Source organism: Dryas octopetala, chromosome 3 (genome assembly GCF_963921425.1).
Source record: "Dryas octopetala chromosome 3, drDryOcto1.1, whole genome shotgun sequence".
NCBI classification, from domain to species: Eukaryota; Viridiplantae; Streptophyta; class Magnoliopsida; order Rosales; family Rosaceae; genus Dryas; species Dryas octopetala.
Genome location: NC_141368.1, coordinates 8,913,557 through 8,936,734, shown reverse-complemented (window position 1 = coordinate 8,936,734; position 23,178 = coordinate 8,913,557). Strand labels below are relative to the sequence as shown.

Genomic DNA, 23,178 nt, shown 5'->3' with positions numbered 1-23,178 from the left:
TGGTGAGAGAGCATAGAATAATGCGTTGCATTCCCAATTTAATTTATAAAGCAATACAATTATTAATCATATTTAATAATAATAATAATAATAACAAGTAAATATAAAAATAATGAAATAAACAAAACCTCGTTGAAAAAAAAAAAAAAAACCCTTAAAAACTGGCAACAGTGTAGACTGAGTGTGATTTTTGGGTTTAACAAGGGCTTTAGGTTTTTGGCAAAAATTCCACTTAATTGAGTTGTGTTGTAGATCGAGAATGCAGAGAAGAATGACAAGGTTGGGTGTGGGTCTCGTGAAAAAGCGATGGTTCTGCACAAGCTCCTCTTCCTCCTCCTCCCCCGAGAAAATCGTGGCGTCCGTACTCTTCGAGAGGTTGCCTGTTGTTATTCCCAAAATCGACCCCGTCGTTTATGCCTTTCAGGGGTTCTCGTAAGTTCTCTCTCTCTCTCTCTCTCTCTCTCTCCCCATTTACTCGCTGTTTGCTAGAAAGAGGATGTGCCCGGACAACTGGGTCATTCGACCCCCATCCTCCCTGGTCGGTGTTCTCTCAAGAGATGGCCTCCCTTGCCCTCCTAGCTCTAACTGAACTCTGGGTGGCCTCCCAACTGAAGATGTTGGACCTGAGTGTGCTCTCTGTGTCATTTTGGTTTCCTTTTGTTGGGTGTTTCTATCCCTTTTATTTTCGTACTCTCCTGGGCCTGTAGCCTCTCTTGTTTGTTTCTCTTTGTTGTCGCTGGCTGCCTTTGTGGCTTTCTTTGAATGAAATTTCTATTGACCAAAAAAAAAAAAAAAAAATCACTATAGGTTTATGGACAACTGGATAAAGAGGGTAATGTTTGGTTGAAGAGAAAGCTTGAGAAAAGAAAGGAAAGAAAAAATTGAACATTTTGATTACTTTATATGTAAGAAACTATATGGTCTATAGCTGATTTGAGCTGGGCTGAGCTCAGCTTTACATATTTCAAAAGATGGGACAAAACATGGTTATGAATGGCGAGTAAATTAGTTCAATTTTTTCCACTCCTGTGTTTTCTAATTTACTTAGCACGGGTGGCAGGTCCTGGGCAAATGACTGATTACTGCAATTTTTTTTAAAATTTTTTTTTTATTGGTTAGATGAATGCACTATGGTGATGGCTACTAACTAGAGTACTGAGTACCTAAATTTGTAAAATTTGGTTAGGTATGTAATGATGTGTTTAGAGTAGCTCATACTGAGATTGCATGTGTGTTTTTTTCTTTTTCTTTCTTTGGGATTTTAGGTTTCGGTGGCGACAGCAATATCGGCGCCAGTATCCAGATGAACTTCTAGACAAGTCTAATGCAAGGTAAAGTTTGATTTAAAGGTTATCTACTTCATCTGGGTTTTTGTTCTTAGAGACTTGCCACAACTACATTGCATTTGACTTCTGTTGTAAGCTAACACATCATGGCATTCACCAATAAAATTCATCCTGGAGTACATTCGCCAATTTAGCTAAGTATCTTCATTTCAGCCTTAAATATCCAGTCTGTGCATTGGAATATATTGTGTCCACGAATGCGGTCCAACTATTTATCAATTTCAATTGTTCCTGGTCCTTGTGCAAGTTATAGATAGTTGAAATTTCTTTGAAATGTTGATATGCATTCTTTAAACAGTTTGTTCATCCTAGTTGTTTTAGCTATACATAGCAAAACTGTTTAGAAAGTTTTGTTTAATGGCCGATTTCTATTGTGATTTGCATTCACGAGTCAACCAAACCACCATTACAAAAGCACCTTTCAATTCATTCATTCTGTTCTTATTTGCAACACTGAAATTATATATGCACAAAATTGCCCCATCGAAGACAATTGATAAAGTTCACATGCAATTGTTTGGTTTATTATATAAACGTTATTCACACATATAAAGATGTGCACAAGAGAATCGCAAATAGTATCTACTCTTACTCCTTCAGTATGACACTTACTTTTGGTCAACAGGGGAAAAGGCGACTACCAAATTGATTATGTACCGGCGCCAAGGATCACTGAAGCTGACAAAAAGAATGATAGGACGTAAGGAGTTTCATTTTAAAGATATATACGAGTCTAGTTTTTTGTTTTGTTTGAAGTAAAACAATACCTGAAAATTCTTATTTGCTTATAAATTTGTGGGATCTGCATATCATTTTATAAACCTTTTCTAAAATCTTCTTGGAAATTAGAAGATGGATATATAATTGTCCTTTACTTCTAGCTGTTGGATATTTGAGCGATTATAATTGATAGTTTTTTGGTTGTTACTTTCTAATTGGCTGTTCTTTCCTTTTGGATTTATGTAAAATGAGTTTTTTTTATCGTTTAATTTATATTGTTGCTATTATATAGAGGGGAGGTATCTGTTAGGAAATTATTTTATGCAAGTATTTACAAACACTGGTAAGGACGAAGAAACATGGGACAGAAGGAAGCAACCCTAGCTTCTTCTAGTCGATTGTAAGTTATCATATTAATTACATCTAGCCTCTTCTTATGAAAGTTGATTTTCTTGTTCTTTAGGTCATTGCAGAGAGCACTCGACAGAAGACTATATCTTCTTCTCTATGGCAACACACATGGGTCGCCTACTGGGAAGCCAGTCTGGCATCTTCCAGAAAAGGTTTACGAGTCTGAGGAGACATTGCGAAAGGTGACAGCTGCTATATAGTGTTATATATTCCTTCTTTTTGTTCTTCCATAAATCCCATGTGTTTTCAGTGTGCAGAATCTGCATTACAATCTGTCCTAGGAGATCTGTCCCACACATATTTTGTTGGAAATGCTCCCATGGCCCATATGGTTATTCAGCCAACAGAAAATGAGCCAGATTCTCTATCTTATAAGGTATGCTTTTGGGAATCATTTTCTCTGTCTTACACTGGATTTAGCCGATAAATATTAAATGTATATTGGTGTTATGCCTATGATTCCTATTAGCAAAAAATGAATATTAGTGAGTTGCATTTGATTTTTTTTCCCTTTTTGCCAGCAATTCTTTTTTAAGTCTCAAGTGATTGCAACCAACAAGTTGAACATTGGGAAGTGTGAGGATTTTGTTTGGGTGACCAAGGATGAATTGATGGAGTATTTTCCTGAGAAAGCTGAATTTCTTAACAAGATGATCATTAGCTGATCCAAGACATGCAATTCAGTCGAAAGAATTGATAATTGACTGTTGCTTGAAGAGTTAAACCTGACATAGAGAATCTTAGGCTGAAGCTGGGCTCAGAATCTGAATTTTTGAATTTGTTCCTTTGAGTAGTTATTTGATGCATCAAGCTGTTACTTTTGGCCTTTTGATTTGGATGTGCTGGTTGTCCATGCAATTTTTACGCTTTTTCTCCTGCAATAATATATTTACTTACTGCAATTGGTAATGGTGCTTTGTCTTGTAAGGCTGGAAATCATTCTAGGTGACCGTTCGAATTATCCATGCAGTCAATAGTGTTGAAAGTAGTGCCTAATGGCTGCGACAATTAGTATCTGAGGAATGACCCTAGAGTCCTAGACCCATCAAAAGAAGGTTGAAATGGACATGATAGTTGATTATATTATCTTCGTAGGGATGACGCCCTTTAGACACAGATCTCGTCTGGCATGCAAGGTCTCGGCATTTGTCTTTTTTTATCTTTTTTATTTCTAAAATGATAAATGTCATTATAAATGGCATATTATGATACATGTAAAATATATTAATACATATCATATTATTAGAAATATAAAGTAACATCCTAAAATTCAAAAGATAAACAAAAACGAAAAATGCTACGTACCTTCTCCTTTCTACCTAGTGTAGTTTAATAATTAAAATTGTTTATTTTTTAAATTGGTAACAATTAAGTTCACCTTATATTTTTTGTATTAGTACGTATTAATTGATTAAACAACTACATGACTAAATGATTTCTAATTTAGTTAATTTTTTGCAGAGCTAGATTATTTTTAAAGAATAATCTAAAAAATAAATAGTTATAATCATAATACTACACTGCAAAATGAGAATAATAAAGAAAAAGATCGGAGAGAAAGTAGAAAGAAAAATGGAAATAGCAATATTCCTCAACAAAATATATAACAACTTATACCTTTCCTTGCTTCATCACATTGACTCGAGAAATTGCCATCTCTACACGTTGGTACTCGGTCTTCAGGATGGTTGTGGTCACATATACAAAAATAGTGTTGGCAACAAATGGTACTTGGTGTTAGGTTGGTAAGGTAAACAGTATCTAATCAAACTAAATTTTGTAGCAATTTGAACATGTGTCCTAAATTTCCCAATATATAAAATTACAGAAATACCCATCGGAGAGAGAGAGAGAGAGAGAGAGAGAGAGAGAGAGAGAGAGAGAGAGAGAGAGAGAGAGAGAGAGCATGCAATTGAAATGTGCATGCATTGATGCTAACGATATGTACGTGGAGGCACGCCTCCTCCTCCTTTCACTTGAAAGGGCAGTTGAACCAAAGTAGTTGAGATGTAGTTGGCTTCGATCAGCCTTTACCCCTAGAGTACGTACTGAATAGCGAGTGCACCATAAACAGAAAATATTAGAAACACTATTATGCACCCTCGTGGATATGCATGTGTAACATTAATTTCAACCCTAACCAACTGTTTTTCTCTCTCTCTCTCTCCTATATATGTAATGTCGGTCAGTCCAACTTCTTCTCACCTAGCTTCATTCCACCACCTAATTAAACTCTTGATGATCAACCCCACCCTTTATTTATATACTTCCATTATCAAACAATATTCTCACTTGCTCTCCCATCAATCTCACAACAAATTATTAAGCACCTCTCCAATTAATTATGGAAGGCCAAGAGCATAATCCACCTCCAACCTCCTCATCACCACTATCCTTACCACTATTACTGCAACCCCAAAACCCTCCCTACCTCTTCACACCCTCATCATCAATATCAATCCCATCCTCCTCACTGAACCCACCTCCTCCTCTTTTGGAGGATCAGCCTCATCATCAAGTCTTTCCAGATATTGACTGGATCAGCCTTCTCTCTGGTCAAGCAGCTGCTGGTGGGTTTGGGTTCAGTCATGATCAGATTAGTAATAGCTCTTCAGCTATGGTGGAAATTACTGCTGCCTCTGCCTCTGCTGATCAAAATATTGAAGACATGATGATGAATAAGGGTAAGCAAAGGAAAAGTGGTGGTAGGAATAATGTAATGAGAAAAGTGAGCCGCCCAAGGTTTGCATTCCAGACTCGGAGTGCTGATGATATTCTTGATGATGGCTTTCGCTGGAGAAAATATGGACAGAAATCTGTCAAGAACAGCTTATATCCCAGGTACACCCATTCGAGTACTGGCATGGTCCTAATAAATCGTATGAAACTGGGAACTAGAATCCAAAACTCCTATTTTTCATTGTGTGACAATACAAAGCTAATGTTTTAAGAATTTATAAATAATCCAATATGATTTTTGTATGATCTATCTCCAGCTATTAGCTAATGTGTGACAAATTGACAATCAATACATCATATTGTCACACATAATTATGACTTGTGTGCACAATATTATGAAGCTAATGTTTCAAAAATTTATCTGTGGAGTTTTTGTATAATCTATCTCCAGCTAGAGATGATATATAATGAAGTATTTAGGGCATGCATTTACTTGTGGTTTAGTGTTCTTCATTTTGCTGAGTTCAATACCCCGACGTCCTACCATATATATGCTTCAATTTGATTCTCGATCACTTTATCACATGAATCATGGATGGTCATATACAGGAGCTACTATCGATGCACACATCACACATGCAATGTGAAAAAGCAAGTCCAGAGGCTGTCTAAAGACACAAGCATCGTGGTGACAACATATGAAGGAATTCACAATCATCCCTGTGAGAAACTCATGGAAACCCTAACCCCTCTTCTCAAGCAAATGCAATTCCTCTCCAGCTTCTAATTTAATTTTAATTACAATAAGCTTCAATTGCGTATATGATTAACATAATGAATGCACAGTTTCCCTTCCTTTGGCATTGTACTTATTAATCCTTTTACTTGTACACGTTGACTCTGACTGAGAAAAAACAAAAGAAATGAAACCAAAGTTTGTACCAAATCAATGTCAATATAAATATGATACATGTAAGCTTAATTTGTACGTTACTTGGTGTACTATATATATAATTAAAATCCTCATTTTATTCTTGTATTCTTAATGACATGGGGCAGTTATTGGGGTTACCCAGTTGGAAGGGCCATAGACCTGCCCCCATACACCCAAGTTCGATTCCCTCTCCTCCCTAATTCAAAAAAAAAAAAAAAAAACAGAATGACATGGGTAAAACATGGCCTAGGGTTTGTTTGGTAATACTTTTAGGACTAAAAGTGTTTTAATTTGATAGTATATGGTAGAAACAGCTAAAAGTGAATTTAGTATTTCAAGCAGAAGCACTTGATAGATTTTTTTTCAAAAAGCGCTTCTATTTACAAGAAGGCAAAGAAGCACTTATATTTTTAGCAGAAAAATTTACAAAAACTGGCTATCCAGCAAAAATGCTTTCTACATAAAAACTGCCAAAATTAGCTTAGCTATTTAATCTCTATAGCCATTAGACCCAGAGCCCAATTACTATTTAAGTGGACCGACCCAGCCCCAAGCCCATATGCTTACAACCCCCTAGCACAATACTGATCGATACTTATAATATTGTGGCACGTCATGTACGGTACAATATTATATACAAGGAATGAGTGTGAGTGAAGCTCCACATATACAATAAAATAATTTTGTTTTTTTTTTCTTACTTTTCTTAACCACTAGTGTAACGCAATTTCAAGATTGGATGAGCTGGTTACTGAAGAAATTAATTTCAAATTAAAAAGTTGGAAATAGTCAAGATTGGTAATGAAGGAAAGAAAACGAAATACCGGCCACTTTCCCAAACGCGAAGATTTCATTATCAATGATTAAATATTGAGCATACGAAATGTGTATTCCATAATCTTGTTTCTTACACTCATCCTCCAAATAGAATAAACTTTCATCCTCTTTGCTTATTATTTGGGGATTCGAATATTCTGCTTAAGTTTTACCAAAATGAAATAAAAATGGCAGGGAAATTACTTATTTGTATTAGAAAATTAGGATTAAATATTAAATCTCAATAATTTTTTGGTATAGCATGAAGACCATATAATATTTCAATTGAACTACTAAATTTAAATGTAATTTTTTAGATTAGGTCACAAATATGTTGGTCCTTTTGATTTGAGCCTTTTTCATTTGACATCTTTGTCTTTTGGCTCACATATGATGAGTGTTAGTTAAAATTTATAAGGTTTTGACAAAATTACCCTTCAGACTTTTATATTATCTTGAAAATTTGCTAATGTAGTCTCAACTTCACATTTAATTGTGACTGTACGACACACGCAACTTCAAATTTAGTTGTGACTGAACGACAGTCACATCTAAGTTGTGAAACAGTCACAGTTAAGTTGTGACTTAATTGAATTTTTTTTTAAAGAAATTATACTATAATATAGTATAAATAGAGGTCAAAATAATACTTTTACTCAAAATAATACATAGTATAGTAGTGTGAGTTATCTCTTTCAATTTATCAAGACAGTCACAGTTAAGTTGTGACTGAATTGATTTTTTTTTTAATACAATATAGTATAAATTAATGTAATATTTGTGATGTAATATTTTTTTTATTTTTTTTAGAAAATTAGGATTAAATACCAAATCTCAATAATTTTTTGGTATAGCATGAAGACCATATAATATTTCAATTGAACTACCAAATTTAAATATAGTTTTTAGATTAGGTCACAAATATGTTAGCCCCTTTGATTTGAGCCTTTTCCATTTGACATTTTTATCCTTTGGCCCACATATGAAGAGTGTTAGTTAAAATTTATAAGGTTTTGACAAAATTGTCCTTGAGGCTTTTATATTATTTTGCTAATGTAATCTCAACTTCACATTTAGTTGTGACTGTACGACACTCACAACTTCAAATTTTAGTTGTGACTAAACGACAGTCACATCTAAGTTGTGAGACAATCACAGTTAAGTTGTGACTTAATTGAATTTTTTTAGAGAAATTATACTACAATATAGTATAAATAGAGGTCAAAACAATACTTTTACTCAAAATAATATATGGTATAATGATGTGAGTTGTCTTTTTCAATTTACCAAGACAGTCACAATTAAGTTGTGACTGGATTGATTTTTTTATTTTTTATAATACAATATAGTATAAATTAATGTAAATATTTGTGATGTAATATTATTTTTATTTTTTTTATTGTAGTGGCATGTGATGTAATATTTGTAAATTCTAATACTTTTTATTTTATTAATTTGTTTGACTTTTCAACTAGTACCTAATCTAAAATGCTATTTAATTTTGGTACCTAAACCAAAAAGTTATTAAAATTTAGTAGTTAAAATCAATGGACCTTATTTTTTTATTATAGTGGCATGTGATATAATATTTGTAAATTATAATACCTTTTACTTTATTATTTTGTTTGACTTTTCAACTAGTACCTAATCTAAAATGCTATTTAATTTTGGTACCTAAGCTAAAAAATCATTAAAATTTAGTAGTTAAAATCAATGGACCTTATTTGTATTTCTATGTTTATAGGAAAAATAAAAAATTCTGTCAATTAAATAAAAATGTAACAAAAAAAGAAAGAAATCTGGTTGGAGGAGCATACATGGTGAGCTAAATTTGACCTAATGTACAGCTAGCCACTCGCAAACCTTCACTCGATCCCCACCCTTAAGATATGGAAAGAGATCGATTATCCAATCTCAATCCTCAGTTTTTTTCTTTTATCAAATGATGAGAAGATTTAAATTTAAGACCTCTAAATCTGTACTTAAATATCGAAACGTAAATATGTACTTAAAATCATCCAATTACATATCTCCAAGTACAAATTAAGCACCTATACGATTCTAGAGTAATTTGGAGACGGGAGGTGGATATATAGGACCATCCTACTCCAGAAACTTTGTTCATAATTTGTCACAACCCCGCAAATCAAGCAATTTCTATATATAGGAAACTGCTATAATTAGCACTCTCAATTTATCCAATAATGGGCTCCAAAATAAAATTTCATTGTTTTTAAAAACACTCACATACGGAGTGTGAAAATTCATGAAAGAGTGGAAATAGCATTGCCCTATATTATATATAACCCAAAATAAATTGATAAGGACTGTAAAAAGGCTTAAATCTATATCTCCTTGTTTGTTCATCTGTATCTTTGAAAATGTCAGGCTTGATCGACAAGGCCAAGAACTTTGTGGCAGAGAAAGTGGCAAATATACCAACGCCAGATGCGAGTCTCACAGATGTTGATTTCAACAAGTTGTCCTGCGACTCTGCGGACTACATTGCAAAGGTGTCTGTCAACAATCCCTACTCACATTCCCTCCCCATATGTGAGATCAAATACACCCTCAAAAGCAGCGGCAGGTATATAATTCCAACTCAATCTTATTTTGCACCATTTTTTTGTTTTTCCCTCGTTTGATTTTGAAGAATATGTGATGAGTTTTGTGTCCATGATCATGCAATGATGTTTAGATTAAATCGGGTGCCATATAGAGGTTTGCAAATCAAATCGAAGAGTTTCGGTTCGGTTTAAAGGGATTTCGGTTTTGAAATCAATAAAAAGTGTCAAAAACCGAAACCCCTTCGAAATTTGTGATAACCAAATGAGTTTTGATTTCACAACTAAAATTCTCTTGAATCAATTAATCTCGAGAGTTTCAGGTTGGCCCATAAATTTAAAAAAATTTACATGCATTTGGTTTTAATATATTAGATTTTGTTTACAACTAGGTTGTAAATGTTGAATATTTGGTTTTGAAAATGTGCATCCACACACATTTGTGATAAAAAGCTAGCCTTGTTTAATTTTATGGGAAAATCCTACAATGCAAATATGACAATAAGGACGTTTTTTCTTCCAATAAATATTGATGGATTCGGCATGCCACTACTAGGATATTGATTCCCCACTATTAAATGTGTTGTATAACATAAAATATTTGTACAGTAAATGTTCTCCATTGTCTGACTTGTATACGTATACATGTGAATCAGTGTGATTGCATCTGGAAATATACCAGACCCTGGCTCGATCAAATCAAGTGGCATTACTATACTAGAGGTGCCAGTGAAGGTGCCACATTCTATAATTGTGACCTTGGTAAAGGATGTTGCTAGAGATTGGGACATTGACTATGAGTTGGATTTGGGTCTCATCATTGATCTTCCTGTAGTTGGCAACCTTACCATACCCCTCTCTAGGAAGGGCGAGATCAAACTTCCCACCCTATCTGAAATGATTTGGGGTTCAAAGGAGGCCGAGGACGAGGACGAAAAGAAAAAGGAGACTGAGGCCAGGATTGTTAAAAATTAAAAAAAGAAAGAGCGAAAGTCAAATTCTTTTCATAAATGAATTTGAGAGTAAGTGTTTTACAATCAAAACTGTGAGTCCGATGTTTTTTTTTTTTTTTGTTTCCTTTTTGGTAAGCAAGCCTGATGTATTAGGTTTGATTGTTTATTATGCTTTGCCACCATGGCTTTGATGTTGCATTAATGCTTTTTACTTGTTAGTGGGATAACAAACGGATTTTTTATGGTACAAGATATAAAAAGGATTTTTCATTTGTAGTATCCCACAAGAAAATGCTATAGGTTTCTGGGAAGCAATATGTGACCTATAGTTTGTTCATGTGTGGTTTTGGATTTGATTAGTCAAACTGTCAAAGACTCAAAATATACCTATTTGTTAGAGTTTTCTGTCTTTTAAAAATTGTAGAGTTCATCGAAATGCGTTAGTTTAACAGTCAAATTTATCTATAAAATTTGTAATTATAAAAAAAAAATTATGTGAATTATTTTGTTCGGAGACATTGAATTAGAATTGGGAACGCATTAAGTAATAGCAACGTATATGTCTAGCGGGATTGTCCCCTTAAAATTTTCCTTTCCAAATACACTTTACAGTTTCATTACTTTGTTATTTTGTTGGTCTTTCTCTACTTTTATTTTATTAATTTGAACAAATTCATTTGCTGCCAATTTTCCACAATGAATAAAATATTAGTTTTAAAGCATTTGAAGAGTCAAGCTTACTCGGGTATGTTGAAGAGAGAGAATTGCTTGGCAATATATATAGATTCTGACATTATATATGTGAGTCTATTTGGCTTGTAAAGCTCAAGTCTTTTGGAGCCGTGTTAAGTATTTTTTTTTTTTTCTTCAAATTACCACATGGGTAATCAAAATACTTTTTTCTTTCTTTATTACATGGAGATCTGATATCAAAATCTTGACCACTTGAGCTAAAACTCATGGGCAATCAAATATAATTTGAAGAGTAAAATTTTCTACTTTAATTAAAGATCAGATCATTTGACTTAATATTAAAATTAGAGAAAGTGAAATTTAGAGAAAAGAGATGAAAAATGATAAAAGAAGAGGTTTCTTCTTTTTTTTTTTTTTTGGTTAACTGGGGTCAGAGACCCCAAACAACAAAACTAGGCAGCAAGAAGAGGTTGCTTCTTGCTCCAACCAACTACATTACTTGTACATTACTTGTAACTTGTGTATGGTTGCCAATCAATCAATTTATAATCACATTGCATCCCTTGCATTAAGAAAAACTTCTTATTATAATATAAATTTAAAGGGCAAATTACACAAAAGTACCTCAACTAACCACTGTATTTCACTTGAATACCCCAATAAAAAAAAGTTGATCGTAGGTACCTCAATTATTGATTTTGCACACCCAGGTACCTCCGTCAACTATTACGTCAAGGAAGTCGTTAATTGTCCACGTGGCACACTGACATACCTTTAAAAAAATGCCACGTGGACAAAAAAATAATAAAAAATGAAATAAATTTTAAAAAATGAAATAATTATTTTTAAAAACAAAAAAAAATTAAAAACACAATAATTAAATTAAAAAAATAAAAAAATAAAGAAAAAATGGAGCACTGTTGCAGCACCCCTCCCTCCACCTCCCACCGCTCCCTCCGAGACCCACCCAACCCAGCCACCCACCCCTCCGACCCCAGCCACCTTGTCGCCGAAACCCCAGCCCCGAGCCATCCTCCCTCCTCCCTCGCGTTGGCATGAGCGTGTTGTGTGTTTGTGAAATGGAAGTATACTAATGCCTGTTCGTCTCCAAGACCTCAGAGATGCGAAAGCATCGGAAGCTTCATCCATGGCAGCCTCTGGCTTCCACAATATGTTCTAAATTCCAATTTTTAGAGCCGATCAATTGGCTCAGTGCGGTCCTGCACAGCAAGCCGCTCTGACACATCACAAAGTGATTTGAGATTGCACTGGATCAAAGCTTCAACAAAGTAGCAGGTCTCATCCTTGGTGGGTGGTGGCTGACGCGGGGGATAAGGAGGGAGGAGGGCTCGGGGCTGGGGAGAGAGAGAGAGAGAGAGAGAGAGAGAGAGAGAGAGAGAGAGAGAGGGGCGGGGAAAGAGAGGGTGGGTGGCCAGGTGGGTCGGCGGCGTGGTGGCTGGGGTCGGCGACAAGGTGGCTGGGGTCGGAGGGGTGGGTGGCTGGGTTGGGTGGGTCTCAGAGGGAGGGGTGGGAGGGGTGCTGCAACAGTGCTCCATTTTTTTATTTTTTTGTTTTTTTAATTTAATTATTGTGTTTTTAATTTTTTTAGTTTTTTAAAATAATTATTTTATTTTTTAAAGTTTATTTCATTTTTAATTATTTTTTTGTCCACGTGGCATTTTTTTAAAGGTATGTCAGTGTGCCACGTGGACAATTAACGGCTTCCCTGACGGAATAGTTGACGAAGGTACCTGGGTGTGTAAAATCAGTAATTGAGGTACCTACGAGCAATTTTTTTTTATTGGGGTACTCAAGTGAAATATAGTGGTTAGTTGAGGTACCTTTGTGTAATTTGCTCAAATTTAAACGAATGTGATTCTTCTTCCGCACAAAATACACCATAATATACACCATAATAAAGAACAAATCTATGGCATAAAGAATCAAATTATGAAATTATAGAGTGCAAATCTATACTTTTGCCTTTACGTGTGTGTAATTGTGTATATAACAATCGTGACTAATTTTATTTTTTTTTTAAAAAAAACAACAATTATGACTGTGACCACCACTCGCTCTCCATCGTTGATGCGAATAAAGATCCCCAAGCACAGTAAAGCAGCGTGTCTCTATCTCTGTATCATATAAATAAGACCCCAAGAGAAAAATCCTGAAATATAAGTCAGTCTAAAACTTTAAGGCGGGCTGAAATCTATTACCTATCGGTCCCTTTGTTGTTTGTGTTTAAGAAATGTCGCAGTTTTTGGACAAGGCCAAGAACTTTGTGGCAGAAAAGCTGGCTGGTATAGAGACCCCGGAGGCAAGTCTCACAGACGTTGATCTCAAGAAGATCAGCTTCGACTCTGCAGAGTACCTTGCCAAGGTGTCTGTCACCAATCCCCATGGACATGCCATTCCCATCTTTGAGATCTCCTACACCCTCAAAAGTGTAGGCAGGTTCAAACTCTTACTCTTAAAACTTTACCATATATATTGTAATTTAGATCTAGTCCAAGAATTCGTCTTTGGTACAGTTACTGTTATATACAATCATATCTGATGGTACAACATTTTATCTAGTAGAGGATAAGTCATTAATGAATCTATTAAACTTCGAATCTCAAAAAGTAATTGTATCTCATATAGTCATTTTATGACATGAGTTATGTACCAAAAATCTTTATCACATGAGTTTTCCTAGTCCAAATCAATTAGGTGTGTACCCAATTGAACAAACAAGGACTCAAGTTATTTTGTATAGGGATTAGGTGATGTTGGTGTTGAAGAACATGTAATTTTTGTGGTCATGATCATATCCTAATTGGGTTGGTGTATATACATCTTTCAGGGAAATTGCATCTGGGACAATCCAAGACCTTGGATCCATAAAGGCAAAAGACACTACCCTACTGGAGGTACTTGTGAAGGTGCCACACAGTGTATTGGTGACCTTGGTTAGGGATGTTGGTGCAGATTGGGACTTTGACTATGAGTTGGTATTGGGGCTCACCATTGATCTTCCTATCATTGGCAACTTTACCATACCACTGTCTAAGAAGGGAGAGATCAAGCTTCCCAGCCTCTCTTGATATATATGCAACAAACTTTGTTTATGTGATGCTACATTTCTTGTGATTCATAAATATAAGTACATGCACCCTGGTATGCGTGAAAACGCATTAATTTGTTTTTTACATGAAAATTGAATGATTCATTGGTATGCGAGTTTTTATTTTATTTTATTTTATTTTATTTATTTATTTTTTCAATTTTTTAATTAGTTGTTTATTTTACCTTTTTTCCCTTTATTGATAATATTTTGTTAGGTTGATATTTTAATTAAGTATGAACATTTTTTGATATTTTAAAAATTAAAGTTAGCAATCTTGTTTGCTTTTTATATAATACAGATAAAGTAATGAATTTGGAATTGATCATGTCACTACTAGAAAACTAGCCATATACCACATGCCATATGCGTGCAAAATGCCAAAAACCATTGGGGATCTATGGTGTTTGAGCATATACTACTGTGCTGCCACAGGACATCCAACAGTTGTGCTTGTGGGTGTATCAAAAAATCAATTACCACTAGATAATTGACTGTGGTATTTGTTTTGCACATATTCCCATCATTTCTCATCTGATTTACATATGTCCATTAAATGTACAACAGGTTGTCACATAAATATTCGGGACTTAATGACTTATATACCACACCCAGTTTCGAGTGCCAATTAAATTACTCTTTATGTGACATTTAAGTCTGTTTATGAGTGTGAATAGAAGTCCCTTGAATTCTTTGCGTAATAGAATCAAGTTGGTTGAAGACATATGAGTAGTGGAGTATATCAATAGAAGTTTAGACTAGACTAACGCATATGGTTGAAGAAATATGAATCAGTATATCAATTTATAGAAGTTTAATTAGACTTGATTAACACATTTTACCAACTTATGTGGTATGTTTTGACTTGACTAACTCATTTTTAAAAAACTAAGAAAATTAAAATAAAAAGGAAAATGCATGTGTTGAGCTTTATTAAAGAATAATTCGTATCTTATTGGAGTATATATTTTAAAATAAAATTATAAATGCAGACGTGGATGATAACTGTAGATCTTAAATTAAGCAATTATGTTGAAAATGAGAACAATGATGGAGAAAAAAGTTGTAGTTTAAAGCAGGTAAAAAAATTAGGTTAAAGAGCATTTTTCATCACTCGAATTTATCAAAAGTTAGTAAAGAGACAATCACTTCTTAGTTCTTACCAAAAAACAGAGAGCATCACTCGAATTGGATCATGACTCATTTTACCTTTACAATACATCCAAGCCACTCACAGAGACCATCACTCTATACCGTTGATGTGAAAAGAGATTAAAAGTATATATCTGTGACACGGTGACACCTTACTCAAATACACAAATTACACTGCTGCGGAGAAACCTCGAGCGGACACGTACACTGTCACGTCATGTGTCCACCTGGCGAACTGACTGACACGTGTAAGAAACCCAGAAATATCCTGTAATGCATACCACCTGTATCTGTATCTATATATATCCAGAGAAATATCACAAAGTATCAGTAAAAGTAGCTCAAAGTGTAAGGAGTGGCGGCAGAAACTATTATCCATCGATCGCTTTGCTGTTTGTTTTGTGTGTGTTTGAGAAAATGTCGCAGCTTCTGGGCAAGGCCAAGAACTTTGTGGCAGAGAAGGTGGGTAACGTAGAGAAGCCACAGGCAGATCTTACGGACGTTGATTTCAAGAAGGTCAGCTTGGATTCTGTGGAGTACCTGAGCAAGGTTTCTGTTACCAATCCCTATGGACATGACCTCCCCATCTGTCAGATCACCTACACCCTCAAGAGTGCTGGCAGGTTAATTCCAATTCTTACTCTTAAACTTGCTGCTTTCATGCCTCTTATTGCATCTAACTAGATCTATTTCAGGAATTCTCTTTTTTCGCTTAATTTATGTTATTCGATTTAGTGGTATTTCTTTATATAATGTTTGTAACCTAATGAAGATGGCACATGTTCGAATTCTCGTACCCAGATAAAAATAAAGTGTTTGTATGTCATCAATTCGATGGGTGACCGGATGTTGAATTTTTTCTAGTTCGATTAATTCAATTAGGTGGTACCCAATTGAACAAACAAGGGCTTAATTTCTTGGATTCATTAATTTAGTAAAGCCGTAAAGGTAATAGGTGTTGGCCATGATTATATTCTAAGTGGGTTTGATGTTTATATTTCAGTGAGATTGCATCTGGGACAGTCCCGGACCCTGGGTCTGTAAAGGCAAGTGACACAACCGTGCTGGAGGTGCCTGTGAAGGTGCCACACAGTGTGATGGTGAGCTTGGCAAAGGACGTTGGTACTGATTGGGACTTTGATTATGAGTTGATATTGGGGCTCACTGTTGACCTTCCTATCATTGGCAACTTTACCATACCACTGTCTAAGAAGGGCGAGCTCAAGCTTCCCAGCCTCATCTGATCATATGTGCATATATTTTAAGCCTCACAAACTTTGTTTTATGTGATGCTACACATCTTGTGGTTTATATATATATATATAAGTACAATAAGTAATGGTTGTGGAAGTAATGTGATATTTTAGTCCAAAAACATGTTTATGGTGTGAATTAAAGCTCCTTGAATTATTTGTGTTGTGAAATATTGACTAAATTACTCAAGAGTTAAGAAGCCAGAAGAAATATGATCGAGTATATCAGTATATAGAAATGGAAGAATGAAAAAGGTCTGCTAACGCCCACTAAGATAAGATATTTTTTCATCAGCAACACTTTTGACTTTAGCAAAAAATTGGGAAGGTAGAAGAGACATGAATGAGTCACCTTCGCTTTCTATTTAAATTCTGCCACCTTTGACGTGAAGAGAATAAAGAGACTTATCCAATCTTGACCCTTACTTTTTTTTTTGGTCCAAAATATCTACTCTTACTTAAATATATGAATATTAGTGCGAAAATGTAAGCATTAATTAATTAAGATATATTTCAATGGGATTCAATGGGATAGGTCATGTATGGTGTAACTTCTATTAATACACTGACAAGTGTTCTTAGTATAAAATATAGTTTTCTTAAACAAGCAGCACACATGATACTATATAGTGAATAATTACACCATATGTATAGAGGACGATTGCTATATTAAGAGTTAATTTGGTATTACTATAAGGTAAAGTGGTTGATAAAGTAATAAGGTAAAGTGGTTGATAAAGTGATTGTGAGAAAAAATTGCTATGACGTTAAAGTAACCCTTCACATGCTTATTTTAAAGCCTCAAAAATTGTTTTGACTCCAGTTTTGAAAATAAACTGCTTATACTTTTTTTATCAAATACTTTGGGGCAAAATAAACGGTTTATTTTAACAGTTTTCAACTCAAAAGTATTTGGTAAAAAAACTGTTAAAATAAATTGTTTATTTTGGCCACAGTTCAATATCAAACTGGGCCTAACGAGTCTCTCGATCCAAGATCTCGAAATGCGGAAGAAACACAAGTGGACACATACACTTTCATGTGTACAGATGGCAACCTCACTGGTATGTGTCAAAAACCAAAAATCCAGCAATGCACAGCCTCAATCTATATATATATATATATATATATATATATATAAGCCAAATGAAATTAATCCCCAAATAGCAATCAATCTGAAACTGTAAGGGCAGCTGAAATCTATCATCCATCGATCGGTTTGTTGTTTGTTTGAGAAAATGTCGCAGTTTATGGACAAGGCCAAAAACTTTGTGGCAGATAAGCTGTCTGATGTAAAGAAGCCGGAGGCAAGTCTGACGGACGTTGATTTTAAGAAGGTGAGCCTCGACTCTGTTGAGTACCTTGCCAAGGTACATGTCACCAATCCGTACGGACATGCCATTCCCATCTGTCAGATCTCATACACCCTCAGAAGTGTTGGCAGGTTCCAATCTTATTCTTAGACTCCTTCATTTTATGTGCTTTACAATTTCTATGTGACATCAAGCTGTAGATATATATATCGATGTATATGTTTCAGGGAGATTGTATCTGGGACAATCCCAGACCCTGGGTCCATAAAGGCAAGTGACACTACGCTGCTGGAGGTACCTGTGAAGGTGCCACACAGTGTACTGGTGACCTTGGCAAAGGACGTTGGTGCAGATTGGGACATCGACTATGACTTGGAATTGGGGCTCACCATAGACCTTCCTGTCATTGGCAACTTTACCATACCCCTGTCTAAGAAGGGCGAGATGAAGCTTCCCAGTCTCATCTGATTTGCATTTCAAGTCTCTCAAGCTTTCTTTATGTTATTAATTGACCCAAAAAATAAAAAACCATTGCCTATATGTTATAATACATGAAATGTAGTTGATATATATATATATATATATATATAGAAAGACTCCATTGTAGGATCTTACAAATAAAATTATTTGTAAAATATTTCATGGGGTCCATTTCCATGTACTTTTTCAACAATCCGAACCGTCTAGTTTTAGACTTCTATTCATAAATTATTCATGCAAAAAATTAATCAAATCGAAAATCATTTGTCTCCTACTTTAATCAAACAAATGAACTGTATATATAAATACATGAAGTAACGAATGTGGAATTATATAAGGTGATATTAAGCCTAAAAAAACATGTTTATGGGCGTGAATAGATTGAAGTCCCTTGTACTAATTTATTTTCGTTCTTCCCATTGCTGTCCTTTGAAAAATATACATATCTCAGTTTGTTATCATGTATTCCTATATGGTACGATTTAGAATTGGATTGAAGAGATATGATTGAGTCTATCGATCAGATCGAATATGGAAGCTTAGAGTCAAGGAGGTAAACAAAAATAGACTGACAATTTTGAGTGCATATATTTATATGAGGGAAGAAGTTTCTCAAATACAAAACATGACCAATGGATCGAAATGATAGGGGAAAGGGATAAGGAATATATATAGACACATAATATTGGAAATGATAGGGGAAAGGGATAAGGAATATAGACACATAATATTGCTTCCACGTACAATATGAATTTAGAGAACAAATTCTATATCAAATACAAGGAGGAACCTTGTTCTTTATTTCTATATTGGGACTACAACTACAAGCACAAGGAAGAGTTCCACGAAAAGGATCATTATGGTTTGGCCCAAGCTGTACTTCTTGCTGATCCTAAGCCACAAATGCACCTCCTATATTACATTTACATGTTACCCAAATTCTCATTTTCTATGGAAGGCATAATAACTAGACTCAAATTTAATTTCAATGTCTGTGTTTTCCTCTCCAACAATGATGCAAAGAGTTGCGTCTCTTTTTTCTTCAATGTATTTGAAAGTGTCACACTTGGTGGGCAGTGCCAAGAACTATATAGTGAGCAAGGCCGAGGGCTATGTGGAAAGAAAATTGGCTGAGATGAAGAAGAGGTCTGCGCTTATTGTAGGCTTTGAGTTTGAGAGCCTCAGCTTTGATTCCATGGAAGTCCTTTTCAAGATCTCTGTGTACAACCCCTTTCCGTTTTCTGTGCCTGCCAATCAGGCCTCTTTCAAAATCATAAGCAATGGCAGGTTTGATCAAATTGTCTTCTTGGACTCCTCTTTTTGGTTTTTTGAGATATTATATTGTTCAACTGTGAACTTGGGCCACCCGCTAAAAAAAAAATCAGTTAATCGATCATGCCGACAATCTAACAACCTACCTAGGGTCCATAGGGCTGGGATAAGGGACTAAACCATAAAAGGATAGTGGGCTAGACATGAGGGTGGGGTGGGCTGAAGTCATGATCGAAGATGGGAGATAGGGTGGGTTGGGATGTTTTGGGCTCTAAAATCTACTCAGTACAACAAAAATTTATGGGGTAGCACCAGGTTGTTCTGCCATCAAAAATATCATGTTAGACCATTCGAAAAGAAAATATTATCTTTAGAATTAATTGTAGCAATGGTTCACAAACTTACGCGTTTGTCCACAAACTAAATTTTGTACTAAAATGGTACATGAAATGTCAATCATATTCTGGTTTAGTCAAAGCTCAAAGTTGTCAACTCTATTAAATTTCTGTTTGATTTTACGTGGCCGGAAAATCAAACGGAGTTGACGATTTGAACCAAATTATGACACAATTGACATTTTATGGATTATTTTAATACAAAATATAATTTGTTGACAAAATTGAGAATAACCATTTTTACAATTAAGCCTTATCTTTATGTAGAATAATTCAATGAAAATAACTCGCTTGGAATTCAATTAATGCTATTTGTTTCGACTTAATTTGTGTGTGTGTGGAGCAGTGAGATTTTGTCAGGGACATTGAAGGAGGGTGTGTGGCTGAAGGCAGGAGAAGAATCCATGTTGCTTGTGTTAGTAAAGGTGCCAAGCAGTATGCTGATGAACTTGGCAAACGACGTTTATGGAGATGGAGATGGAGACATTGACTACACCTTCGATTTCAACCTCACAATTCAACTTCCCATCGTTGGGAACGTTCCCTTGCAACTCCCTTGTACACAAGGCGAGTTCAAGATGGACGATCTATTTAGCATGTTGCTCGACAAAATCGAACTGTAATTCTTATAGTTTGTGTTGTGATGCCTTGAAGGATAAATAAAAGAATTGGTTGAATATTAAGAGAGAGATGATAAGATTAAAAGGTAGAAATAATAATTTGTGTATGAGTATCTAGTATTACACATGCAATACTATGTATGTCATGATTCATGAATATCAATTAATTATTTTCAAGTTATTGTCTAAGCAATTAATTATTCAATTACTCCCTTGAAAGTGAGCTTGAATTTGGACCGATTCCATTTTAACATTGCTTCGATCATCCCTGCACAAGTGCACACGACCTTGTTTGAGTAATGTATTCAGGGATTTTAGGAAAGAATTATATTGAAAAGATGAACCTTTTTTTATTCATTTGAGAATGGATGTAAAGTAATATAAACCTTAAAATACGAATCTAGTTTCAAACGGGGATGTAGCTCAGATGGTAGAGCGCTCGCTTAGCATGCGAGAGGTACGGGGATCGATACCCCGCATCTCCATCTTTTTTAAGTCTTCATTTTTGTCCCATTTTTGTTTCAGGAGGAAGAGAAAGTCAAGTAGTTCTCTTGTTAATCATTGTGCTTTGTGGGTCGAGTGTTTCCATCACCTTCTCCACTCTAAGGGCCCGTAGGGCACTGCTTTTTAGAAGCACTTTTATTTAGTAGCGCTTTTATCAGAAGCGCTTATGTTAAGAAGTACATATAAATTTTTATAAAACTTCTAAGTTGTTCATGCAAAAGTACTTGAAAGTGCTTTTTGAGGAAGCACTTGTCAGGTGCTTCTCAAAAAATCCCTTAGAAGCGCTTTTATAACTCAGAAGCACTTCTAATTATTTTTGCCAAACGCTACCAAAAGCGCTTTTACTAATTTAAAAGCGCTTTTGACAATTTTAAAAGCAGTGCCAAACGGGCCCCAATAATTATGTAGTAATAAATATGGCAAAACATACTTTTCCTTTTTAACCCATGTTTGAATTAATTAAGCCACTGCAAGACTTCCTAATGGGAATGGTTCCTGTCAAAGTCCATTATTCTTGTTGTTGTTATTCAACAAAGTCGCGCTCTGCCTAAAAAACAGAACAGCAAATCAAATTGCTACATAGATATTTCACAACAGGTCGTGGAAGACCCTTCAAAGTCATCATGCACACGTTGTTCACCAAAATTTCTTCACTGCCTTTTACTTTAATTTGGTTCCAACAAAATAGAGAAAAAAAAGTACCCATCTTCAATTCTTCATACATAGCCTCTCAAGAACTCAAACATGGCTGAGAAGGACCAACATCACCAACCCGATGGCTCAAAGCGAGAAAAACAACAACAAGAAGAAGAAGGGATACCAATTTTTTCTCCCCAGGCAGGACTTCCCAGGAAAAGAAGAATCAAATACTGTGGAATTGTGGTTGCACTAGTTCTGCTCCAAGTTGTAGTACTTGGTGTGCTTGCTCTCACTGTGTTTCGCTTCAAAGACCCTGATGTCAAGTTGGCTGCAACCTCTGTGAAGAATATGAGCATGGTGCTTGGGACACCCACACCCACCACCATCAACATGACACTGAGGGAAGAAATTCAGGTCAAGAATCAAAATTGGGGTGGGTTCAAATATGATGAGGGTGTTGTGGTTTTGTCATATGGGGATGAGACAGTTGGGCAAGGAACAATTTCAAAAGGGTCTATTAAGATGAGGCACAGCAAGAAAGTGAGTATTTTGGTGGAGGCAAAGATTGAAGGAATAGGAAGTGATGGCAGATCAAGCAGTGAGATTAGTGAAGGGGTTTTGAATTTGAGGAGCTATAGCAAGTTGAGTGGGAAGGTGAATATGATGGGGTTGGTGAAGAAGAGAAGAAATGGGGAAATGAATTGCACTTTGACAATCAATTTGGCCAGGCAGGCAATCCAGGACTTCAACTGCCATTGAAATCTGACCTTCAGAGGCCTCTAAACTTATTGCTTAATTTCTTCTTCTTGGTCTGGAATTTTTTGTACCCTTTACAGTTTTTTTCCAGTGCAGCTATTATTGTTTTTTCAGATAGTTGTGATGATTATTGTATGTCTTTATTTGTAAATATTATTCTGTTTGTAGAACCTGAAACAGCTGAATGAAATTTTCAATTTTCTTTTTTCTCTTGCTTAATTTTCCTATATAAAGGCAATAATTTATCTTCCTTTTTTTGAATGGGGAGAGGCTCGGTTGCTATTGATTGATCATATTTTAAACAGATGCATGGTTTCCAAAAGTTAGAGACTTGCAGGCTTGCAGCAAGCAAAGAATCAAAGATAATGAAACCTTCATATCTTGTTTACCAAAAAAATTGATGCAATTACTACTGTGATGGATTCAGAATTTAACAAATTTGATGCTCCTAATTTTGAGGCTCAGTCTTGAGGACTTCCATATATGTCGTCATTTATTTATTTTAATTTTTTTTTTTTCTATAAAACTAGGAGGGCTTTCAAGGATTTAGTGAAGGAAAAGAACATGTA

At 35.2% G+C, this 23,178-nt stretch overlaps 7 protein-coding genes, 1 non-coding gene and 1 pseudogene across 8 annotated transcripts; all 9 read left to right on the top strand.

Moving 5' to 3' along the window:
* Positions 1 to 175: 175 nt before the first annotated feature.
* Positions 176 to 3,373, top strand: LOC147290534 (uncharacterized). Its single transcript, XM_086237758.1, has 6 exons — positions 176 to 432; positions 1,266 to 1,331; positions 1,972 to 2,046; positions 2,530 to 2,659; positions 2,728 to 2,853; positions 2,999 to 3,373. Exons 1-6 carry the CDS (start codon positions 260 to 262, stop codon positions 3,140 to 3,142), a joined length of 714 nt encoding a protein of 237 aa, XP_086093884.1. The 5' UTR covers positions 176 to 259; the 3' UTR covers positions 3,143 to 3,373.
* Positions 3,374 to 4,821: 1,448 nt separating this feature from the next.
* LOC147290533 (uncharacterized) lies at positions 4,822 to 5,943 on the top strand. The gene is made up of 2 exons (XM_086237812.1): positions 4,822 to 5,318; positions 5,766 to 5,943. The coding sequence occupies exons 1-2, from the start codon at positions 4,822 to 4,824 to the stop codon at positions 5,941 to 5,943; spliced, it is 675 nt and encodes a 224-aa protein (XP_086093938.1).
* A 3,344-nt stretch (positions 5,944 to 9,287) lies between these two features.
* On the top strand, positions 9,288 to 10,484 carry LOC147290532 (desiccation protectant protein Lea14 homolog; annotated as a pseudogene).
* Positions 10,485 to 13,367: 2,883 nt separating this feature from the next.
* Positions 13,368 to 14,205, top strand: LOC147290531 (desiccation protectant protein Lea14 homolog). Its single transcript, XM_086237278.1, has 2 exons — positions 13,368 to 13,573; positions 13,965 to 14,205. Exons 1-2 carry the CDS (start codon positions 13,368 to 13,370, stop codon positions 14,203 to 14,205), a joined length of 447 nt encoding a protein of 148 aa, XP_086093404.1.
* Positions 14,206 to 15,715: 1,510 nt separating this feature from the next.
* On the top strand, positions 15,716 to 16,662 carry LOC147290530 (desiccation protectant protein Lea14 homolog). The gene is made up of 2 exons (XM_086236568.1): positions 15,716 to 16,000; positions 16,381 to 16,662. The coding sequence occupies exons 1-2, from the start codon at positions 15,795 to 15,797 to the stop codon at positions 16,619 to 16,621; spliced, it is 447 nt and encodes a 148-aa protein (XP_086092694.1). The 5' UTR covers positions 15,716 to 15,794; the 3' UTR covers positions 16,622 to 16,662.
* A 1,206-nt stretch (positions 16,663 to 17,868) lies between these two features.
* Positions 17,869 to 18,411, top strand: LOC147290529 (desiccation protectant protein Lea14 homolog). Its single transcript, XM_086235812.1, has 2 exons — positions 17,869 to 18,074; positions 18,171 to 18,411. The coding sequence occupies exons 1-2, from the start codon at positions 17,869 to 17,871 to the stop codon at positions 18,409 to 18,411; spliced, it is 447 nt and encodes a 148-aa protein (XP_086091938.1).
* Positions 18,412 to 19,401: 990 nt separating this feature from the next.
* On the top strand, positions 19,402 to 20,789 carry LOC147290528 (desiccation protectant protein Lea14 homolog). Its single transcript, XM_086238605.1, has 2 exons — positions 19,402 to 19,710; positions 20,437 to 20,789. Exons 1-2 carry the CDS (start codon positions 19,412 to 19,414, stop codon positions 20,711 to 20,713), a joined length of 576 nt encoding a protein of 191 aa, XP_086094731.1. The 5' UTR covers positions 19,402 to 19,411; the 3' UTR covers positions 20,714 to 20,789.
* A 333-nt stretch (positions 20,790 to 21,122) lies between these two features.
* Positions 21,123 to 21,195, top strand: TRNAA-AGC (transfer RNA alanine (anticodon AGC)). The gene has a single exon. It is a non-coding gene; the product is annotated as a tRNA-Ala (tRNA).
* A 552-nt stretch (positions 21,196 to 21,747) lies between these two features.
* Positions 21,748 to 22,816, top strand: LOC147290526 (late embryogenesis abundant protein At1g64065-like). The gene has a single exon (XM_086238296.1). It carries the CDS (start codon positions 21,959 to 21,961, stop codon positions 22,610 to 22,612), a length of 654 nt encoding a protein of 217 aa, XP_086094422.1. The 5' UTR covers positions 21,748 to 21,958; the 3' UTR covers positions 22,613 to 22,816.
* The last annotated feature ends 362 nt before the right edge of the window (positions 22,817 to 23,178 follow it).

What these genes read in the sequence shown, in the direction of transcription:
- LOC147290534 (XM_086237758.1), top strand. Translation starts at nt 260, where the DNA reads ATGCAGAGAAGAATGACAAGGTTGGGTGTGGGTCTCGTGAAAAAGCGA. An exon ending in CTAGACAAGTCTAATGCAAG is followed by an intron (nt 1,332 to 1,971) that starts GTAAAGTTTGAT and finishes TTTGGTCAACAG; the next exon opens with GGGAAAAGGCGACTACCAAA. An exon ending in CTGAGGAGACATTGCGAAAG is followed by an intron (nt 2,660 to 2,727) that starts GTGACAGCTGCT and finishes ATGTGTTTTCAG; the next exon opens with TGTGCAGAATCTGCATTACA.
- LOC147290533 (XM_086237812.1), top strand. Translation starts at nt 4,822, where the DNA reads ATGGAAGGCCAAGAGCATAATCCACCTCCAACCTCCTCATCACCACTA. An exon ending in AAGAACAGCTTATATCCCAG is followed by an intron (nt 5,319 to 5,765) that starts GTACACCCATTC and finishes GGTCATATACAG; the next exon opens with GAGCTACTATCGATGCACAC.
- LOC147290531 (XM_086237278.1), top strand. Translation starts at nt 13,368, where the DNA reads ATGTCGCAGTTTTTGGACAAGGCCAAGAACTTTGTGGCAGAAAAGCTG. An exon ending in ACCCTCAAAAGTGTAGGCAG is followed by an intron (nt 13,574 to 13,964) that starts GTTCAAACTCTT and finishes TACATCTTTCAG; the next exon opens with GGAAATTGCATCTGGGACAA.
- LOC147290530 (XM_086236568.1), top strand. Translation starts at nt 15,795, where the DNA reads ATGTCGCAGCTTCTGGGCAAGGCCAAGAACTTTGTGGCAGAGAAGGTG. An exon ending in ACCCTCAAGAGTGCTGGCAG is followed by an intron (nt 16,001 to 16,380) that starts GTTAATTCCAAT and finishes TTTATATTTCAG; the next exon opens with TGAGATTGCATCTGGGACAG.
- LOC147290529 (XM_086235812.1), top strand. Translation starts at nt 17,869, where the DNA reads ATGTCGCAGTTTATGGACAAGGCCAAAAACTTTGTGGCAGATAAGCTG. An exon ending in ACCCTCAGAAGTGTTGGCAG is followed by an intron (nt 18,075 to 18,170) that starts GTTCCAATCTTA and finishes TATATGTTTCAG; the next exon opens with GGAGATTGTATCTGGGACAA.
- LOC147290528 (XM_086238605.1), top strand. Translation starts at nt 19,412, where the DNA reads ATGTCTGTGTTTTCCTCTCCAACAATGATGCAAAGAGTTGCGTCTCTT. An exon ending in AAAATCATAAGCAATGGCAG is followed by an intron (nt 19,711 to 20,436) that starts GTTTGATCAAAT and finishes TGTGTGGAGCAG; the next exon opens with TGAGATTTTGTCAGGGACAT.
- LOC147290526 (XM_086238296.1), top strand. Translation starts at nt 21,959, where the DNA reads ATGGCTGAGAAGGACCAACATCACCAACCCGATGGCTCAAAGCGAGAA.